Source organism: Myripristis murdjan, chromosome 21 (assembly GCF_902150065.1).
Source record: "Myripristis murdjan chromosome 21, fMyrMur1.1, whole genome shotgun sequence".
Classification (NCBI taxonomy): domain Eukaryota; kingdom Metazoa; phylum Chordata; class Actinopteri; order Holocentriformes; family Holocentridae; genus Myripristis; species Myripristis murdjan.
This window is the reverse complement of record NC_044000.1, coordinates 22,869,473-22,889,923: the sequence shown is the minus strand read 5'-3', so window position 1 is coordinate 22,889,923 and position 20,451 is coordinate 22,869,473. Positions and strand designations below refer to the sequence as shown.

Here is a 20,451-nt window from a genome sequence, read left to right as displayed (position 1 = left end):
CAGAAATAATGACTGAGTGGGATTATTTTTGTATGAGTCTATATAATGTTTTGTTTTACTCATTGTGACTTAAACAAAAAGCACAAACTTTATTCTTTGCTGAGGCTGATGTCTTCCTCGGAGCATTGAGCTCTGTCTCTCAGTGTTGTATAATATCATGGCCTCTGTATTGTTTCCATATTGCATCAAAAGGTTGTTGGCAATACCCAGAGATTCACTGGGCACAGACCCTGCTGTCCTCGGCCCTGGGTAAAATGTGGCCACAGTTTCATTAGTTTGAGAGCTTGAGATCATGAAATAAGTCAATTACAATTTTGTGAGCTTCATTTTTCATGGGCATGATTTAGTACATTGTGCGCATGAAAAAAATCGTTGGCCTCTCCAAGGGTCTGTAAGGGTGGATTTTTTTCCCCCATAAAATTACATTTTATTCTAGTTTATATTTTGACAAAAGCAACTGTCTTGCTACTGTCAGTCAAAATATTTTGTGGTCATTCTTTTGTTTTGCTGATCTGGTGACTCATATGTGCAATTATTTCCCTGGGCAAACTGACTTTTTTCTGTGTACAAATAGAAAAAAGTTCTCTTGCCAGCAATTAGTGCAAAATGTAGCTGCCAAGCTTTTTTACCAGGGCAAACTGGAATGACCACATCACTCCAGTTACTCTGGCTTCCTGGGCAGACCAAAACTGATTTTAAAGTCTTAACCACCTTCAAAGCAATGCATGGTTTGGCACCAGATTATACTGCAGATCTTTAACACCAACTGAGCAAAAGCACAGCCTTACAGCAACAGACAAAGCTCTATGAACCATTCCTAACTAAAGCTAAAAACTGGTGACCAGCCTTTTGGCCAATAGTTTCTCTAATATCCTGACAGTAAGCTTTAGATTCGAAGATTATTATTATTATTATTATTATAAGTTACTTTTACAAAAAAAAAAAAAAAATTAAATCAATTTCATAATCGTATTATTATCGTATTATTACTATTATCGTATTATTATGTCAAACCCTTCTTGTGGTCTATAAATCTAGTTTGTGTAGTTATAATTATATACATATTATAATGTATTTCTTTAAGGTATGGAAGTGTGCTGCATGTTAGGAGTACTGTTATAGTTTTATTCCCACAGGGCTGACTGTGCCCAGTTGGCTCTGGCTCGTCTTCACTTTGACTGACAAAACTATGCAAATGACGGCGGGAGGCTGCGGGGCAGCGGAGGACAGACCAGCCTACTCCAAAATGGCGAACCGCGAGAAGGGTAAGTATGGAAACTAATAACAGTTCTTGTGTTGGGTTGTTTTAGACCACGAATGATTATCCGAATCTCAAACGTAATGTCACTCTGTCGTTTATTTATCTGAGGATACTGTAAAAGTGTTTGGGCTGTCTCCGCAGACCCACTGCGTAGCTTTAACGTTACATTTCCCTACGTAGCTTAGCTTCAGTATCACCATGCTAACTTACTGCCAGGCCTACTCACTGTGGCCGCGGCAGTAGCCTACATCATGGAAGTTACATTTGACTCTAATGTCGACTCTGTTATCAAGTAGACGTGTGACATGTGGAGCCACTCTTGTGGTAACAACATGAGCGATACAAAGTGACTCATGTTGTTACCATGAACAGCCAGGATGTTGCAGGCTAGCCGAAACTTTGTAACACTTTTGTAACAGTTTGTATCAGTTTTATCCGTTTTCATAAAATGTTTTAGCCAGTTTGTTATTCACTGTCCATGGGCATGCATCCTTTGCATTATTGTTTCTCAAGGCTGTTATTTCCCCTCGTGTTTTTAAAGAGATCGAAGAGGAGATTTACGACAAGGTCGTAGATCTGACAGAATACGCCAAACGTCAGCGATGGTGGAACCGCCTCTTCGGAAATAACTCCGGCCCTGTGGCAGAGAAATACTCTGTGGCCACCCAGATAGCCATAGGGGGAGCCAGCGGATGGTAAATAGTCACCATGGAAATACATGACATTATATTATGTTGGTGGTCGTCAAAGCTGGCCTGCTTGTGTTCATTCTTGCCATCAAACTAGGGAGTGATTGATGTCTGAGACACCAGACGAGAGCGTTTAATTAGCTGGTAGGATAGAAAACTAACAGCCCTCTGGGTCTAAGGATGAAGGCCAGTATGCATTATCTAATAAGTAATAATAATGCAATAAAAATTATACTACCTCCAAGTGCTTCAAGACCCATAAACCCTTGATTAGGCCAATAGTTTTTACAAAAAGTGCTTGTTATTATTTTTTATTATTTGTTTGTGACAGTTGCAGTGTTTCAAAAATCAAGCAGCACTTGAGAATCAGTTTGGTGGTTTTATTTGCCACCTCTTGAGCCATTTGTGGTCCAGCTGGCCTGGGATCAAATGCTGCTGGAGCCTTGTCTCCTGTGTCCTCCCTGCTCCCTCTGGACTTTGCCTCTGTCTCAGTGAAGAGTTAATAATCCTAAAAACAAGCAGACTCTACACTCAGAGAAATTCAGGAGCACAGACCCTAATCTGTGTTGTTACATCAGCTTAAAAAGGGAGAAATGCACCCCAGGCCCATAGCTGATGGTTAAGTTCATTCACATTCCAAACATAGCATATAATTTTTTAAAAAATAGCACTTAAACATCAATTGTTAACATGAAATCCATGCTCGTCTCCCCCTAATTACCACAACTTACTAAGCATTATTGAAAATTCCCATTTTACTAGTCATGTTCACCATTTTGGGTTTAATTGTTTGTTCACCTCAACAACTGCATGTGAAGGCATCATTAGTCTTACATCTTTGTCAACAGAAATGTTAACGCTTCTTGTAGGTGTGCAGGATATCTCTTTCAGAAGGTGGGAAAGGTTGCTGCCACAGCCGTGGGCGGAGGTCTTCTGTTGCTACAGGTATCTAGGTGTTACAAGGCACAAACACGTCATGTCTAAGCCTCATAACAATATTTCACATTCGTTTTTGCCTCTGTCTTTTGTTTGACTCATTCTTTCCCTGTATCCAGATAGCTAACAACAGTGGCTATATCCAAGTGGACTGGAAGCGAGTAGAAAAGGATGTCAACAAAGCTAAGAAGCAGCTAAAGAAGAGCACTCACAAAGCAGGCCCAGAGCTGAACACATTTGTTGAGAAGGTAGGGCCTCAAAGTGTTGGTGTTTATTATAATGTAATGCTGTGAACATGCCACCGCACTTTTGCATGGACAACACACACACGTCAGTCGAAACATGTCCCTCTCTCTCAGTCTCATCCGACTCTGTCACAAAGGTGATCACAAATGATAAAAAACCCATGAAAGAAAGTAAATTGAAAACCCTTAAAACCTAACAGTGCCATTAATAAGACGGTCGATATCAAAACTGAATTGCAAGCACACTGAATTATGAATTGTGGAAGTATTTTCTAATCAGAGAGGCGGCACTGAATTTCAGCCATCATCAACATGCTTGACATTCAGCTTGATGTTTATGTTTAGGCAGTCTGCACCAACATGCCAAAGAAGCTGCACACTACTCTCCATGGAAATTTGAATGGATTTGAAACCGTGTTCAAGTTTTGTTGTTACTTTCTTTGTTTTTTTGGAAGTCCCATATTCAATAGTCAAGTCTGTTAGCATTTACATGGTGTGGTTGAAGCCCCCTTCTCCCTTGAAAATGAGTTTGGTTCACCAAAAGGGGCTGAAATGAGGCATAAAAAGCTTAATGAGTCAGACGGTTGACACATTTTTCCACATTTCATTGACCGAAAACAAAATTGCCTGACATGGATTGTGATTATTTTGTCCCATGATGTATTGATTCATCTGTCCTGTTATATATTTTTTTTTCTTTTTCAGTCCACAGAGTTTGTGAAGAAAAACATTGTCGTCACAAGCGGCTTCATCGGAGGATTCTTACTGGGCCTGGCGTCTTAGATTAACGAAATGAGAAGAGCCTGTATTTTTGTGGGGGGAAAAAATCATTGCATCAAGTGTTTGAACAGAAAGCAGTCAACTTCATATTAGCTTGTAGCTGTGTGTTTTTACATAAGCTGCACGTCTTTGTTTATTTGAATACTGTACCTGTGCAAGAGTGGTACATGCACTGAATATATCAAAGTAGGGTTTCCTGGTTAGACCAGAATGGCCCTCAAATTAAAAGTTACACACCTGTCAAGGCCAGGTATGTCACGACGAGGCAAATCTTCCAAAAAAATCAAGAAAAATACACCAATATTGTGCAACAACACTCCGCTCAATTACACAATGTTGCACAAAATCCAGGTTATTTTGATTAGGCCTCATGCCAGTTTTCATAAACCATGAGAATGTTGCAATGTTGTTTTGTTTTTGTTTTGTTTTGTTTTGTTTTTTGTTAACAAACGGTCAGCGAACCACAGTAAAGGGATCCATGCTGTTGCTGAAACTTTTTGCACACAATTTGGCTATTTACTGCAGTTGGCTGAGAACAGTATATTTACTTTTGCTACTATATGTGTGAAAGTGTCCGTGGCATTCTATAAGTGTCATTATTATATTGCTCAAATCTCAACAATCAGTCATCTCCAAAGTGAAAACTTGAATTGTATTCTAAAGGGCTGATATAGGGTTGTTATGCCTTTGCAATATGTGTGATGGGTATTATGTCAGCCTCCCCTGTATTTTATTTTTATGTATTTTGTTTAGCAATAAAATGTTGATGCTGTAGGTACTGAAGGTTGCCTGTGTATTTTCTATGTAAGGCTGTTGAACAATAAAAATAAGTCAATTAAAATACTTTCTTTTTTTTTTTTTTTTTGTAGACTTTATAAATACAACAGGATTCTCACACTTTTTACCATCAACCAAATTTAAGAATTCATGTCATGAAAGTAGCACTCAATTAGTTAAACACTTATGCATTTTGTTAGCGGGGTTTACACTATTCTGGTCATCTTCCCACACTTTAGACTGAAAAAAAAAAAATCAATTTGAGAATATGTTTAGAAATATTGACCGTATAGCTGCATTTTATCCCGTGCAATGTAGACCTACAGCACATTTTGAACAGATAAGTCTCAGTGTCGTCCATATCAAACATACATTCAAATATATTCTGAAATGTGATATGAATTATGGTTAACGTCGCACTAGTTAATGCAAGAGCAAGCATAGACACTACAGTTGTTTAACGTTGCCTAGCAACGCCCAAAACAGGCTCAATGTAAATATCCACGGACAAGTAGGTTAACGGCTAGAACCAGATTTAAGATTAGATTAGATTAGTCATGCCTCTCCCATTTCTTCGCGGGAACTCTCAAAACGAACATGTAAGTTGGCTAAAATTTGTTATATTTGACAGGCCTTCCACTGCACTACACAGCATGTCTGTGCATGTGGCGAGCAGGCTGTCGTTACATGTAGCTAATTAGCTTGAAGGCTAAAGCGTTACTTTGAACAAGTTCCCTACATTTCATTTTGAGCCAAAATTACAGCTTTATTAAGGGTAATGTGAAGTAACATGGCAGCCCATAACTAGCACGTAAAAGTAAAACGTCTGTAGTAACATGTTGTAACTAATGCTGGGTCCCCTGCTAAAGCCATGAGACAAAAAAAAACAGCCTTGTATTCAGGGGTTTAGTGGAGGGCATCAACTTTTTCAAACCAATATAAACATTTGAAAATTAAAGTGTTTGAAAGCAGACATGTAAATTACAAGAAGAAAAAAAAAAACATCTTTTGATGAGAAACAAAAAATGAATACTATAAAATTATTGAATATGACCAGTATGTAACAGGCAAAGTGGTTATTTTGAAACTATTATGTGGTTTGTTTGTATTGTTGGTTGCTGGCCCACCTGTGATCACTGGCCACCGTTCAGAGCTTCTAAATTACACCTGTATCACTGCTTACAATGGTTAATAAAGGCTTTTAACTGCATAACAGCTTCAAGGAATCCATTATAATTGTCAGTAAGAGCTCTTTACATGAGATATGATTTTTATAGAAACTGTTGGTGCTGTACATGTTGCACAATAGAAGAATAAAAATTGCGAATTCATTTTTTTTTTTTTTTTAAGTAAGTGTTCATTCCTCATTTCCAGCTGGGGAAAGAGAGATTCCACAAGTCCCAGCATCTAGTTTACGCAAATGGTGTCCCCATGCTGGCGGGGTCTGAGAAACCAGGCATTGGAGGAGAGCTGCTGGCTGACCAGAAGATCCAGCCAAAATATTCTGTCTACCCCAAAGGAGAAGGCAGTGATGTGCCTTCGTGGGTGGCCTTCGACAAACAGGTAAACTGTCTGGAATAGAATCAGAGCTTCCTTTCTTGTCATAGAATAACTGGATGGATGCACGTTTGGTGTACGCCTGTCAGATTTGTAATGGAATATGACAACATTTCTGAGTGTTAATATTTAGAAATGACTGAAATACACCACCAGAGATAAGGTTACATACAGCTTTTGAGAAGATTGAACACTAGCACCAGCACTTATATAACACCATCTACAGTCACTTTGAATGATCGTGACCACCTTTAATCAATTAAATACTAGTGCTTGGTAGAGATGAAGTTCCTTACCATGCAGGAGCTGAGGAATTTCATGAGTATCCCCAAATATTGACACTAATAAAACTTGTCTAGCCATGTTATGCAACCCAAACTACTACTAACAGTTTAATTAGCCTTACAGAATGCACAACATCACATTCTGTCCTTTGTAGGTTCTGTGTTTTGAAGCGTACTTCCAGGAGGCTGTGCCGGAGAGCAAGGACGAGATATTCAGAATCAGGAAGTGTAAGATCTACTTCTACCTGGAGGATGACACCATACAGGTTGTGGAGCCAAAGTCCAAGAACAGTGGCATCCCTCAAGGTGAGACTGCATGTTATACCTGACTAACCCTAATAACCCTGCTAACTATAGTGCTCATTAATTTTCAATATTGTGCCATTTATCCCTGCGACAGGAACACTTGTTCATCGGCAACGCGTGCCACTGCCTCCCCCGGATGACAACCAGTTCTACAACGTTTACCATTTTAACATCAACCAACAGATGGTGCTGTACAACCGCACCTTCACCATAACCGACTGTGACCCCTTTACCCGCAACTTTCTCACAAAACTTGGGGTGTGCCTAAATGCCCCTGCATCCATTCCTGATGACCCCTACAGCAAGCTGCGGGAAGAGGTAGACACTGGGGAGTCATGTCATATGTGCACAGAGTTATGAAGAGTTTCATTTCTTTTTTTAGAAAAATTCTCACACTCTATGTTGCTTCATCCAGATGGAGAAAAGCATTCAACCGCTTCGACCGTATGAGAGGCTTGACACACTGAAGCAGTTCCTGGACCATGACGGCAAGATCCTGCGCTTCTACTGCTTCTGGGACGACACGGTGAACATGTTTGGTGTCCTTCACGAGCTCATACTGCACTACTTCCTGGCTGATGACACCATAGAGATCAATGAGGTCATCTACCCAAACTCTGGGCAAGACGCCGTACCAAAGTTTCTGCGCCGCTCCAGACTGCCCAAGGTGATCTGGGAGGGGATAGCATTAAAGTATGAGTTCAACCAAATACAAAAAAGACACCTCCCCACTTAAATCTAGGCTAGTCCCAATTTAACCATCCAGATAGTTTTTGTGTGATTTGGCAATGTCTCCAGTTTGCTGCAATCTTCTGTGTTTCCTGGCTTCCCAGTAAAATGGGGCTAGATGGGGATTAGTTCATGAAGCTCAAACTATCAAAAATGTACATGTGACACTGACACAGACACCCAACATAATCCACAGCCCTCAGGGGAGAAGAGTTTTGTTGGAAACTAAGTCCTGGGTTTGTACTCCTTCAGGCAGATAGATACATTTTTGTGGTATGAGCTCCACAAAAGAGTACACATCCAGCCTCATTGTACCAGGCTGGAGAGACACAGCGAAGATCATGGGGGTAAATGGGAAAATACCTTTTTTTGTGCTTTTGGTAAACTGTCCTAAGAAACGCATTAGGAAGAAATGAAGAAAGGAGGACTGATGAAGATGCATGGTGAAGTAATTGGGAGAAGGAATAAAAAGCAAAAAGGAAAGAAATATATTGAATGATAAATTAAAAAGAAAGCAGTGATGCAGTTTTAAGATTTGCCATCAGGATGTTTTAACAGTTCCTTGAACAGGGGTATTCTGAATCTGAAGGCTAGTGTTGCCTCTCTGTCTGCTTGGATGGCTTTATTTATTTATTTATTTATTTATTTTCATTTTCCTTGCACCATCCCTCCCTTCGCCGAGACCTCATTCATTCTGACAGGAGTGCCGTAGTGTCTAGTCTCCCTCAAGCATTTTGGCTGTCTCCTCCAGTTACTGACCAGAGCCTAATTCACCTTGAAAGACAGCCAGGCCTCAATCATTTCCCTTGTCGCTTTTTTGGTGCGTATATGTGTGTGTTTGTGTGTGTGTTTGTGTGTGTGGTGTGTGTGTGTGTGTGTGTGTGTGTGTGTGTGTGTGTGTGTGTGTGTGTGTGTGTGTGTGTGTGTGTGTGTGTGTGTGTGTGTGTGTGCGTGTCATGTGTGTGCTATCTTTCAGTCCGGTGATTGTCATTTTGTTTGTTCTGATGCCTCTCGTTAAATGTCAGCCCAAAAGGTTGATCTGAATCCTCCATCCAATGGGAAATCATCACGTCCCCAGACACGAATTAAGCTTGTCCTTCACGACAGATCGCTAGTATATTCTGTCTCACTTTATCTATCAGCCAGATTGTTTTTCCTTTTTTTGTTTTCTGCCTCTCTCTTTTTCCAATTCCCACAAAGTGCCAGCTCAATGAAATTGAGTTTGTGAGCATTGTGTTGAATGACGCTCAACATTGTGACTGTCTTAGTCCATGTGTTTTTGTTGTAACAATATCTGCCTGTCCCTGCCTGCGTCTTGTTTGTTATTTCTCTGCAGCATGCTCCAACCCCCAAGAGGCAGCCTGGAGAGATCACAGACCGCACAGTGCTCAATTTGTTTGGCTCCAGGGGTCAGGGAGAACGCTACATTGTGGACAGCCTCAAAGTATGTCCTATCAACTGACCTGCCACTAACATCTGAGGAAATTATGGTGACATGTCATCAACGCAGTACAAAAAAAGTGGAAAAACTGTATGTTATGTCATGGCAACTTAACAGCAGACTGTCCCGTAACTCAAAGGCTGCAGCGTTGACAACAAAGATAAATATGGCACGTTTCAGCACGTGGCATTTGTCAGGTGCCGAAATATGCCAGATTCACCAATAAATCTTTTTTGTCAGTGTCAGGGGAAGTTGCACTAGAAAGCCACTGCAGCTGTGATGCAAAGGTCACAGGTCTGAGCCTCACACAATTGCTCAACAGACGTGTGTCTTGTGTAAACTAAGCAAAATGCCTAAAACATGAAAGAGTAATCTCACATATGTGGTCTTTCACCTGCCTCATCTCATTCTCTGTCATCTCTCTCTCTCTCTCTCTCTCTCTCTCTCTCTCTCTCTCTCTCTCTCTCTCTCTCTCTCTCTCTCTCTCTCTCTCTCCCTCTCTCCCTCTCTCTCTCTCCTACAGACAGGGGCTGTCCAGGAGGAGTATTATAAGGACTGTGATTTGACTATAGGTGGGGAGGTGAACGTGTGGGGCAGGAGAGTGATCATCTGTGACTGTGACAATTTCACCAAAGACTATTACCGCTCCAAATATGGCATCGGTAAGCTATACTCCTATGCCATTACTACAGACTGGGGCTAGCCTGACACCATCCATTGTTTTCCTTGTAATCCATAGTTATCAGTGAATGTTAGCCCATTTAAATCCAGTGTCTTACCCAGACCTTGCCTCAAAAGGCAAAATGATTACTTCACTTGTACAGCAAAACTGGAATTTATTGACTTAGATAGTACATGTACAAAAGTAGATGATTCAGTAAAATAACCTTTAATAAACAACGCTGCATTAGTGCTTTATCCATGTGTAAAGCAATTTCTGCAAGGGCAAATTGCAACTTTGCTCAACTATTTCCACAGTATACAGGGAAAAAAAGTTCATGCCTGCCTTACATATGTCTGACCACTTGAGGGCAGTAAGAGTACGCACAAGAAGCACCTTCCCAGAGAATCCGAGTAATGAAAATGCTGGCACAGGAAGATCTTATTCAGGAAATTATAATATTTATAGCTCTACAGTTAATACAGCTGATGTGTCTTATTACTTTGAGTAATGTTCTTTTTCCTTGTCCTGGCCTGGACTGATGAAATGTTTCTTCACAAGTATATGAATTGCTATCAGTCGTTGGGTCTGTAACAAATGCACCAGCACTTTATGCACCCAAGCAGTACACATATTCAGTGTTTCCTAGAAGCTGAACATTTAGTTGATGTGGTGGTTGATGGGTGGGTAGCTAGGGGTGGAAGTGAGAAATGAGGCTTAATTGCAATGATTAATCACTTGTACAGTGACAGAACTGTGTCCATTGGAATCCATCTGGTGAACAGGGTGCAATATGCAAGCTTTACATGCCTCTAAATAAAAATTGTCAAATTAATATTTACAGAAAAATGTCACTAACTTATAGTGCATTGGAGCAAATTGTATAATTCTACGTTTCACTTTCATTTTCACCGCAGAAGTTTTACACATGACCAAACGAATTTGTTTATTTGTTAATTTTTAAGGATCCCCATTAGCTGATGCCTAGACAACAAAGTAGTCGTCCTGGGGTTCAGACAGCATATCATATAATACACATGGAAAAACAGCCTAACATGTAAAACCCAAAAACCCAACCCAGAAACTAAACAATAAATTGAAATAAGGTGCAAGGCACAATTAAATCAAGCACAATACAAGAGATAACCGACTTAGACAAAAGCAACCAACTCATAAATCAACAAAAACTTCACCACCCATAAAATAATAAATTGAAAGAGTGAAAATGAAAGACTGAACGTAGCCTGCCAAAACGCAAAATACCATCTGGCTCTTGGAACCATTTGAGATTCTTTCACAAGCGTGTCTTATCTGGTATTTCAGGAAGTGTGACAGGGAATTCCAAAACAAAATATATATGTTCTATGTATGTTTTCTTGAAGAAGTTTCATTTTGGTCGCGTTAGTGTCATCAGCCCCCTACTGGCTCCCCTTGTAAAGTGAGAATGAACATTTTTCAGTAGGTAAATTTACCAAAGAGAAGGTTAGGAAACCTGGAATCAATTACACAGCTAAAAAGTACGAATAAACTGGTAGATAATCTCTTTTCAGCAGTTAGCCAGTTAGTGCATATCCACTATACTACACTGTATGGGATAGTTCAAAACCAATCTGGCTGTCCTGTTTTGAGCCACTTGCAGCTGACTGATATCACCTCTTGATGCTGATGACCAGACCACTGAGTGATAGTCCAAATGATACAAAACAAGAGTTTGATCAATGTGAGCAAGCAAAACAAATAAATGGACAAACAGCTCCCATTGAATGGTTGGCACTAATAATGTCTAAAGAATGATAAGTCATGCAAAGCCCGTTACAGGATTTCTGTATCCCAGAATAAGTTCTGCTTGTATCGATCCATTCAGCAGCCTGTATACTGTTCTCGGGTTCCCTCAGCCCCCATCCCATCAGGCCTTAGCAGGGTTTTCCTTGGCTGATGGACAGTCTCTGCAGGACCAGCAGTACTGTTCAGTGCCAGTATCTGACCGACTGACATAAGATATGAGATCCCTCAAGCACTGGACTCTCTCCATGCCTCCACAGCTAAAGGCACTGGGGGCCTCAAGAGGCATGCGGCTCCCCAGCAGCAGTAACCCAAGCTGGCCTGGCTGTGTCTGCCACCCAGAGCCAGGCAGGTTGTGGGGCTTGCTGCATTAGTCACAGTAGTGATTCAGGCAGAGCCCCCAGTGACAGTCCACTGTGATGGAGGGTCCTGTCTGACTCTCAGGGTCAGAGGTCAGCACAGGGTTATTATCAACCCAGGTTGCTCCACTCCCGTCTTAATGGATTACCTGCTGCCATTTCATCCTTCCAGCTCCCCTCCTTGTTCTTGGCGTGTCTGTGTGCATGTTTGATCTTTTAGTACCCCACAGTCGACAATCAGTGAATGGACTATGGATTGGGCTTTAACTGTCCTTCTGAGTGTCACATATCACTCCTGCCTCTTTTGGACACAACGGGAGATTTTGACACCAGGGTTCGACATTTTGAATATATACCCCGACTGGCCCACTACAGTGCTACAAGCAGGCCAACAGGGCCCTAACCTTCACACTCAATATCTCAGACACTGCTGGGTCCAATCTGATGAATCTTTGGAAAATGATGAACTTTTATATTAATGTCCAGTATCCCGAAAATGAAACTGATTGACCCACATCGTGCCACTAATACGCCAAAATGTTACCAAGTTTCAAGCAGCAATGTCGGAGACACATCACACACACAAAAAAATCCCAAGACAATAACCAGTCGCAATATTTGTAAAATCAATCACAGTATGATTTCATTTTTACCATAATGTTCAGCCCTAATGTTGTGTTTCTCTCTTTTTCTCAGAGGACTTTACACCAGTTCAGTACAAGGCCCCCCCAGCCCCTAAGAGCCCAAGGCTGGCGCCCCCTTACAACGGCTTTGGCTCAGAAGAGGACTCCCTGTGCTCCTGCCAGGACAGCCTGCAGCCCAAACCCCCACAGAAGGACTTCCACAAGTTCATGGAGAAAGACAGGTTGGACAGAGAGACAGTCGCAATCATCAGATCACACACTGCAAAGTCAGCAGTTGTGTGTGTGTGTGTGTGTGTGTGTGTTAGTGTTAACTTCCCGACTCTGATGTGTGTATGTCCCTCCAGATATGGCATAGAGAGTAACATGCTGCGATTCCGAGCCAAGATGGTGACCAGTGACCCCATTTTCCGAGAGAGGGAGTTCATTATCTCCTTCTACCTTTGTGATGACACCATCAGCGTGTTTGAGCCTCCACAGAGGAACTCAGGTAGAGTTAGGGTTTGCCAGACTGGTCGACATCCTCTCCTAGGAGTGCAGATCTCTGGCTCCCATGGTAAACATTAGCGTTGTCAGGCTCCGTTTCCATTTCCAGAATCTTATGAAATCAGATGAAAAGTGGGCCTTCCAGTGCTCTGCTGAAAAACATTTTGTTTCCCAAACCCACTTTTTTCTGCTATCGAGAATGTTGCTTTAGTTTTCCCATCGATGTAAATCTATTTGACAGAATTTTTTTTACAACACATGATGAATAGTTTGTCTATATTCCAGGGCTCTGAAACATTTCAATTGAGTTTTGCTCCAAAATAAGATATCCAACCACTTGAACGAAATGACGTCTTCTCTTAAAAATGATTGACAACACAATATAAAAAATCTTGTTACTTTTTAATGGATGTATTACATCTTTACATTAGGGTATATAATATCTTTGATTAACAAATTACACGTTTTTACAAATTGTGTCACCCATATTTTAAAGATATTGAATGATGAACTTGTTAGTTTTTTTTTTGTTTGTTTTCCAAAATAGGTATACAGTATATTATTTTGAACATAAATGTTTTATTGTTTACATTTAGGGGACACTGGGTGCTGTCAACTAAATGTGGACTGAAGCTCTACTTACCCTTCATTCTTTAATTCCTCCCTTTCTCCCATAATGCACCAGGTGTGCTTGGGGGTAGGTTCCTGGAGCGTGGTCGTGTGAAGAAGCCAGGTCAGGAGCTGTTTAAGAGTGAGATGTCTGAGTATTTCACGGCCCAGGATCTGTATGTCGGAGCCACCCTCATCCTCAAAAATCAGCCCTTCCAGCTTTTGGACGCCGATGAATACACCTTTTCCTACATGGAGAAACATGCTGAGGAGGTGGGGAGGAGAAAAAGCTATACCTCTTCTTTCCTTTAATTTTCTAGGGCCATATGTGGTTTTGTGTCCAAAGATTTTTAGCATTCAGTGGTGCTCAGTTGTACTTTGCCAGTTGCAGGGGACTACAAACTTTTTTCATGTTTGTTTGGTTGCATGCAACTGAGTTGTTTTGGAGTTCCATCCAATGAAAATCATGAGCTGGGATTGCATCATCATTTGGAATGTCCCATATGGGTTTGGTGACATAGCAACAGTAAAAATGTTATTTACAATATGCAGAAAATTGCATGTAAGTTGCACTGTGTATTGTCAGACTTAGAGAGATCTCACCAGCAACCTTTGGACAATTCGGCTTCCCTAACCAATGTACCAGTCACCTATCCAATTATTTTCTAGCAGGCACCTATATGTGGTGCATGTTGTTAATGTATATATGTGTGTGCATCTGTGTGTTTGTTTGAAGTTCCCCCAAGCCAATTTGGGCCACATCCTCAGCAAGCTCCGTTCCATCCCAGAAGAGAAGCAGAATGAAATCAGGAAGTTTCTGGCCCTCAGTGACCCCAGCAACACTGGCCTCATCCCCTATGAGCCTTTCAGGTAGTCCAGCCAAAAACTAAACAGTATAGTTCAATAGGTTCCTTATGTCTCTGCGACCTCCTTTACCCCGCAGCATTATCATGGACTATAGTGGGTGATCAAATTATATCTGGCTTGAGCAAAGATTCATAAAATCCAAATTTAAATGTACCCGAGCCACAGCTAAGATCCCATCACTCCAGAAGTGCTCATATCCACATTTGGCCACATTAAAGGAAAAGTTCACCCAAAATACCAAAAAGATACTTTCCCTCTTATCCCTAGCCCTTAAAGGCTTTGGATTATGTCAGGTATCTGTGTCACTGTTTTGGAAAGAGCTGTTGCTGTTGAGTTTTTTCCCATGTGAATTTTTGATGGTTTGAGCACCGCCGATTCAATACCCAAGTGCTCATCAGCCCCATTGTATTGGGGTGATGGAACATAAGGACGATTTCAGCAAACTGGAAACCTCACCAAGTCACACAGAAAATAAACTATCTGGATACATAGACTACTCTGTGGGTTAGTGGGGAAAATGTTGTTTTTTATGATTTGGGTGAACTTCCATTAAGAATAAACTTCAATCTTTATATATAGGAACTGTGTCAATCCAGATAAATGTTATTTAAATACAGCCCAGATACAATGACAGATGTAAAGGAAGCCTGTGATCACAAACACTTATTATACATATATATATATATATATGTGTGTGTGTGTGTGTGTGTGTGTGTGTGTGCGTGTGTGTGTGTGCATGCACAGGGGCCTGCTTCTGGACATGGGGTGCAACATGTCAGAGCATGAGGTGACGGTGCTGGGTCGATGTTTCTTGGAGCGTCAGAAGTCTGAGTTAGACGTGGGCTTGCTGCTGGCCGTGACCCAGGACCACCTCAGGAGGAAACACTTTGAACAGTTCCCTGAGATGACCAGAGCCTTTATACACCGCGACCGTCACAGGTAGGCCCACACACACACACACACACACACACACACACACATACATACACATATACACATATATACACAGATGTTGCATTAAGCACCATAGCCAGGCCTGTGTAGATAGTAACATCTGTGAACACAACAGTTTGGAACATCAACAACACATTGCTTACACACATGCACACACTTATGCACACGCACGCACATGCACTCACACATCGCTATCATACACACATAGGCAGATAGCGTCACAGCAAGCCATCAATCGTACAGCCAGTGGCCCCATATCTCAGAGCAACGATTAGTTCCAGCAGTGTGAGAGTGGAGCATTGGAACCAGATGGTCCCCAAAGACTGTATGGCATGTAGCTCTGCAGGCCAGAGAGAACACACACACACACACACACACACACAAACACATTCACATTCAATCTCTCTCTCTCTCTCCCTCTGTCTCTTTTTCGTTCTCCCTACCTCCCTCTCTCCAGCACATGAAATCAACCACTTCATGCACTTTCATGTGCAGTATGCGTGCGCGCACACACACACACACACACACACACACACACACACACACACACACAGATGCAGTTGAGCTGTGGTGTGTTTTAGGCTGGCTGAGGTGAATGGATGGTCCATGGTGCCATAGGGTCAAGCTGTGCAATCTGTTTGTGTGGCGATGTGGACACCCTCATTTAGTTTCAATTTTTCTTCAACATCTCTGTAATGAAGTTGGCATGTCAAGAATGGACTTCTGGACCGTCTGCGGAAAATAACCAGGATCTTAGAGAACACACCGTCTCACATTCACTTTGGGATGTTTCTAGTTTGTTGATCCATTTAGGGATGGCTACTTTTTCAGCAAACAGCAACAATCAAGTCTGTATTCAAGCACCTTTATGGAAGTAAAAATAAATGGTATTGCTTTATTTGGACTGTCCAAATAAAGTGCAACTCGGTAAACTAATTCTGATGCTCATGTGATCTGATCTGAATGTTGTAAAGTGAAAAATGGATTCCTTTCAGCCCAGCACCCAAACACAACGTATTTGTCCTGAAGACCCAGCTTTATTAACATAGCCCACTCCAAATAGGCACATGGTCCATCTTGGATAACAAGTCATAGTTAGATAATGCCTGTACCTGTGTGTATCTCTGCTTTTCTCTGTGTCTCCAGGACAGGCCGTCTGTCTACCAAAGACACAAGGACCATCTGCAAAGCCTTCCGGCTGCCTGTAGCTGAGGCTCTGCTCGGAGCCCTGCTCACCAAGTAAGAGCCCACCAGTCACTTCAGAATTGAACAGACAGAAGTCCCACTGCTGAATATTGTTTTTATTCACTGATTGTTAAGCATATATTATAGATGTCTATGTCCCCTGGCCATCATCCTTAGCGAGGTTGAGCAACATCTGAAACCTCTGAACCTGCAGTTACATGACACTCAAACAATCTCCACTGGAACCAGTACAAATTGAATTCTTTTACATCTGGTGGGAGCTGTCTGAGCTGCAGTTGTCTGCAACACCCATCAATGGCCAGAGAAATGGAGGGACAGATTCCAGACTGGCTTTGTCCTCCAAATGTCTTCATACAGGATGTACCTGCTTTTAATCCCAATGCATGTCTGCTGCAGGTTCACAGATAACGAGGACATCGACTACCATGCCTTCCTGGCTGGCATCAACTGGAGGGAGAACCCCGCCCCCCCAGTCCTGCCTGATGACACCCTGAAGGTGAGAGAAGAATGACAGCAAGATGGAGTAATTGAACCGTTCACCGAAAATACAAAAAAGATACTTTTCCACTTATCCCTCATTCAATTTATCCATCCAGATAGTTTCTGTGTGATTTGGCGAGGGTTCGGTCTGCTGCAATCTTCTCTGTCTCCCGGCACCCCAGTACAATGGAGCTGGAGAGGTATTCATTTGAGGAGCTTAAACCAGCAAAATCTTTCATGCAAAAAACTCCACAGCAACTGCTCTTTCCAAAAACAATGACAGAGATATCCGTAATCCACAGCGCTTGGGGGGGGCGAAGAGTTTCTTTTGGAATGACTTCCTGCCAAAGAACACCGGCAAACTGAATCTTTGTGCCCCCAGTGAGTACAAATTAGAGGTCAATAGATACAGTTTGCCAGTGAGTGTTGCTGCTGAGTTTTTCATATGTAAATTTTTGACAGTTTGAGCTGTACAAACAAATACCCATCCAACCCCATGGTATTGGGGTGCCAGGAGACAGAGAAGGTCACAGCAGACTGGAAACCTCGCCAAATCACACAGAAAATCTGGATGGATAGATTGTACTGAAAGTAAGTGGGAAAATATATTTCTTTTACGTTGAACTGTTGCTTTAAGACAAAAGCAGCAGTAAGAAGTAGTCAGCGAAAAGAAAAGAAAAAACTTGAGATGAGAGCAAATGAGAATAATCAGAGTAAGGGATTTCACAATGTGTGCACAGATTTTAAAATAATTGTAAGTGAAAATCAATAAAAATCTAACTAAATTATGAGTGACTGGATGACGGAGTGGTAGAGTGAGCCAAAAGCAGAGTGGGCAATCGAATGGTCAATTGATTAGTGAGCAATGTATTGGGCAAGAGAAATGACGAGGGAGACAGAGAGAGAGATAGAGAGAAAGAGAAAGAGAGAGAGAGAGAGAGAGATAGGTGGTTGAAAAGGAAAGAAGTAGCTTCTCTGATCTTCGTTCTCACATCTGTGTCTCCGCTGTGTAATGCTGATTTAACATGGCTCCCCAACGCCAGAGCTAAGCACAAACAGGTGAACAGGAGAGAGACGCACCGTGGCAGGACGACAACGAAGGGAGACAGGCGCGGACAAAACGAGAGAGGAGCGTGACTGTGTCTGTGTTTTGCGCGTGTGAATGTGTGTACATCTAAATACTGCGCTCTCAGGTCCCAAATTCTCCTCTGTCACTGTTTCCCAGCTGCTCTCTGCCTCGCCGGGTCCTAAGCCCAAACTAGTCGCTTGGTCTCTGCTCCGCTACTCTTCCTTCCTTAACAAGCTCGACGGAAACCCTCAAGAAGAATGAAAATGGCGGCTGTGCCTTTAGCGTCTTTGCGGGTGCATTCTGTCTCATAGTGATGACATCACAGGAATATCATGTTGACTGGTCCAGATTTACCGACCGGTTTCTGGTGCCTCTTTGGCCTTTGCTGCCATCCAGACTGTCTTGCTCTTCTACCTCATCTACTGCCTCAGCCACTAAAATAGTTTAATCCTTATGTGTAATATAATGTGGAAATTCAACAGGGGAAATTACATTCATATATTATGAACTATAAATACCTATGTGATTGTGTCCTGGTAAACAGGTAATCAATTAATCAAACAAAGAAACAAATAAACATAAAAACAAAAACCTGATAGATTATTGTTGGTGTTCTCATACAGAAATAAGCCCCAAAGTGACTCCAAACCAAAAATGCTTCATAGAAAAAGTTAAAAAAAAAGATTCACTTTGCCTTTAGAGTGTTTTCTGCACGGCAGTGGTAGGTTTTGATTAAGGCCAGCCGCTGTAGTGAGTTGTGTGTTCCTGTTGTCTCCAGTTTGATGTGAACTGCAGCTTTGAGGCCGGCGGCCCTGCAGTGAAGAACATCAACTACTCTGCCCTGCTGGAGGAGGTGTTCAGCAGTGCCACCAACAACAGTGACCCAACACCAGCCACCTCACCATAGACACATGGAGGGAGGTGAACTTGATTGTGCTTCACACACGCACAAACACACACACACACACACCACTGTATGTCTTCTTTAATTAAAGAACATTTGCAAACCAACATCTGTGTTTTGATCTTGCTACATCTGGGAGATTTGTAAAACAACAACACTTGAACATGGTACATGCTAATCTGGGTGGAAGTGTGTGTGCGTGTGTGTGTGTGTGTGCTTACACGAATTGGCATGAATCCCTCACAGACACTGTAAAACATATGAGGCGTTAAAGCAGAACCATATTTCAGCTCTGGGCAGACAGGCACTCACATACGTTATGATTACCCTGTATCCTCCAGCACTGGGCTAAGTTGATAAGGGAGGAAATTGCCTTTGGAATGGATTATGTATTCTGTAGGCTGACTGCATGCTGGCAAAATCTACCAACATGACACAAGCCACCCATACTGTCTTCCCACAGCTCTGGAAACCACAGTCATAAATGAGCCAAACTGACACCAAAACCCAGAAAGTGTATCCAAACCAGATGCTTTTATAATACCTCATACATTTACAGGCTATTTTATAATCAGGACTGGAAGAGGGAAAACAGAGAAGGTAGAATGGTCCATTTTCTTGCCGTTTCTCATAATCAGTCCTCAGAATCTGTTTCAGATCCTTTGAATCAGAGCGGGGTCTCAGTAGGCGCTGATGATAGCGAGCGTAATTGTTTCACTATATTTTAAAAGAGGAAAATATACAAAAGAGAAACAAGATGACAAGTTAAGAGGTCAAGAAGGTAAGGAACCACTGGTTTTACATGTGTGACCATATGTGTGTGGCAGAGTTACACTATAAACGGCACAGGTTGTTCAGGTTGAGGCGCCACTGTAATCAGAGCCTCCATCGCAAATTCTGGTATGGGGATAAGTCAAACATTTGGTAATCAACCATCCGATCCCCTCTATGTAACCATGCTGCACACACACGCACACACACCTCAAACACAAGCCACCCCCAGTGTGTCACAACCCCCCCTTCCTTCACACAGAGCACAGAAAGGGTGCATTACATCACCCCAGGCATTATCAGATCCTCACCGTCTGCTTTCACACATACTAAAATATTAGCCTCCCGAGTCATCCGCTACCCATGTCCGACACAAAGGGTGACGTCGCGGAGCTTTCCCGAGTGCATACTTGGCCTTTTATGCCTTCTGAAACATGGTGTGAGAGGGGGGAGGACAATAAGGGAAGAACTTCCATCTCCCCAGCAGCCCCCCTCGTCCCTCTGTCTGTGTCTCTTTCTTTGCCTCGTACACCCACACATCCCATTTTCTGCCCTGTCATGCTCTGCAGCACAGCAACACTTTGGCAACTGTGGCATATCGAGCAAACTGCTCTCTTGTCCAATCATCTTTTAAACCTTGCTGCAATATCTGGTGCA

General features: G+C 42.1%; 2 protein-coding genes across 2 annotated transcripts; both read left to right on the top strand.

Moving 5' to 3' along the window:
• Positions 1 to 1,175: 1,175 nt before the first annotated feature.
• On the top strand, positions 1,176 to 4,754 carry fundc1 (FUN14 domain containing 1). The gene is made up of 5 exons (XM_030081430.1): positions 1,176 to 1,265; positions 1,803 to 1,956; positions 2,820 to 2,895; positions 3,006 to 3,134; positions 3,837 to 4,754. Exons 1-5 carry the CDS (start codon positions 1,190 to 1,192, stop codon positions 3,912 to 3,914), a joined length of 513 nt encoding a protein of 170 aa, XP_029937290.1. The 5' UTR covers positions 1,176 to 1,189; the 3' UTR covers positions 3,915 to 4,754.
• A 491-nt stretch (positions 4,755 to 5,245) lies between these two features.
• efhc2 (EF-hand domain (C-terminal) containing 2) lies at positions 5,246 to 19,026 on the top strand. Its single transcript, XM_030081325.1, has 15 exons — positions 5,246 to 5,287; positions 6,063 to 6,251; positions 6,685 to 6,835; positions 6,930 to 7,153; positions 7,251 to 7,502; positions 8,901 to 9,008; positions 9,529 to 9,667; positions 12,504 to 12,672; positions 12,796 to 12,938; positions 13,620 to 13,816; positions 14,280 to 14,413; positions 15,155 to 15,349; positions 16,511 to 16,603; positions 16,967 to 17,066; positions 18,898 to 19,026. The coding sequence occupies exons 1-15, from the start codon at positions 5,246 to 5,248 to the stop codon at positions 19,024 to 19,026; spliced, it is 2,265 nt and encodes a 754-aa protein (XP_029937185.1).
• The last annotated feature ends 1,425 nt before the right edge of the window (positions 19,027 to 20,451 follow it).

Coding starts and splice junctions, on each gene's coding strand:
- fundc1 (XM_030081430.1), top strand. CDS start 1,190: ATGCAAATGACGGCGGGAGGCTGCGGGGCAGCGGAGGACAGACCAGCC. Junction 1,266..1,802: donor AATGGCGAACCGCGAGAAGG/GTAAGTATGGAA, acceptor GTGTTTTTAAAG/AGATCGAAGAGGAGATTTAC. Junction 3,135..3,836: donor TGAACACATTTGTTGAGAAG/GTAGGGCCTCAA, acceptor TTTCTTTTTCAG/TCCACAGAGTTTGTGAAGAA.
- efhc2 (XM_030081325.1), top strand. CDS start 5,246: ATGCCTCTCCCATTTCTTCGCGGGAACTCTCAAAACGAACAT. Junction 6,836..6,929: donor GAACAGTGGCATCCCTCAAG/GTGAGACTGCAT, acceptor TCCCTGCGACAG/GAACACTTGTTCATCGGCAA. Junction 7,154..7,250: donor ACAGCAAGCTGCGGGAAGAG/GTAGACACTGGG, acceptor TGCTTCATCCAG/ATGGAGAAAAGCATTCAACC.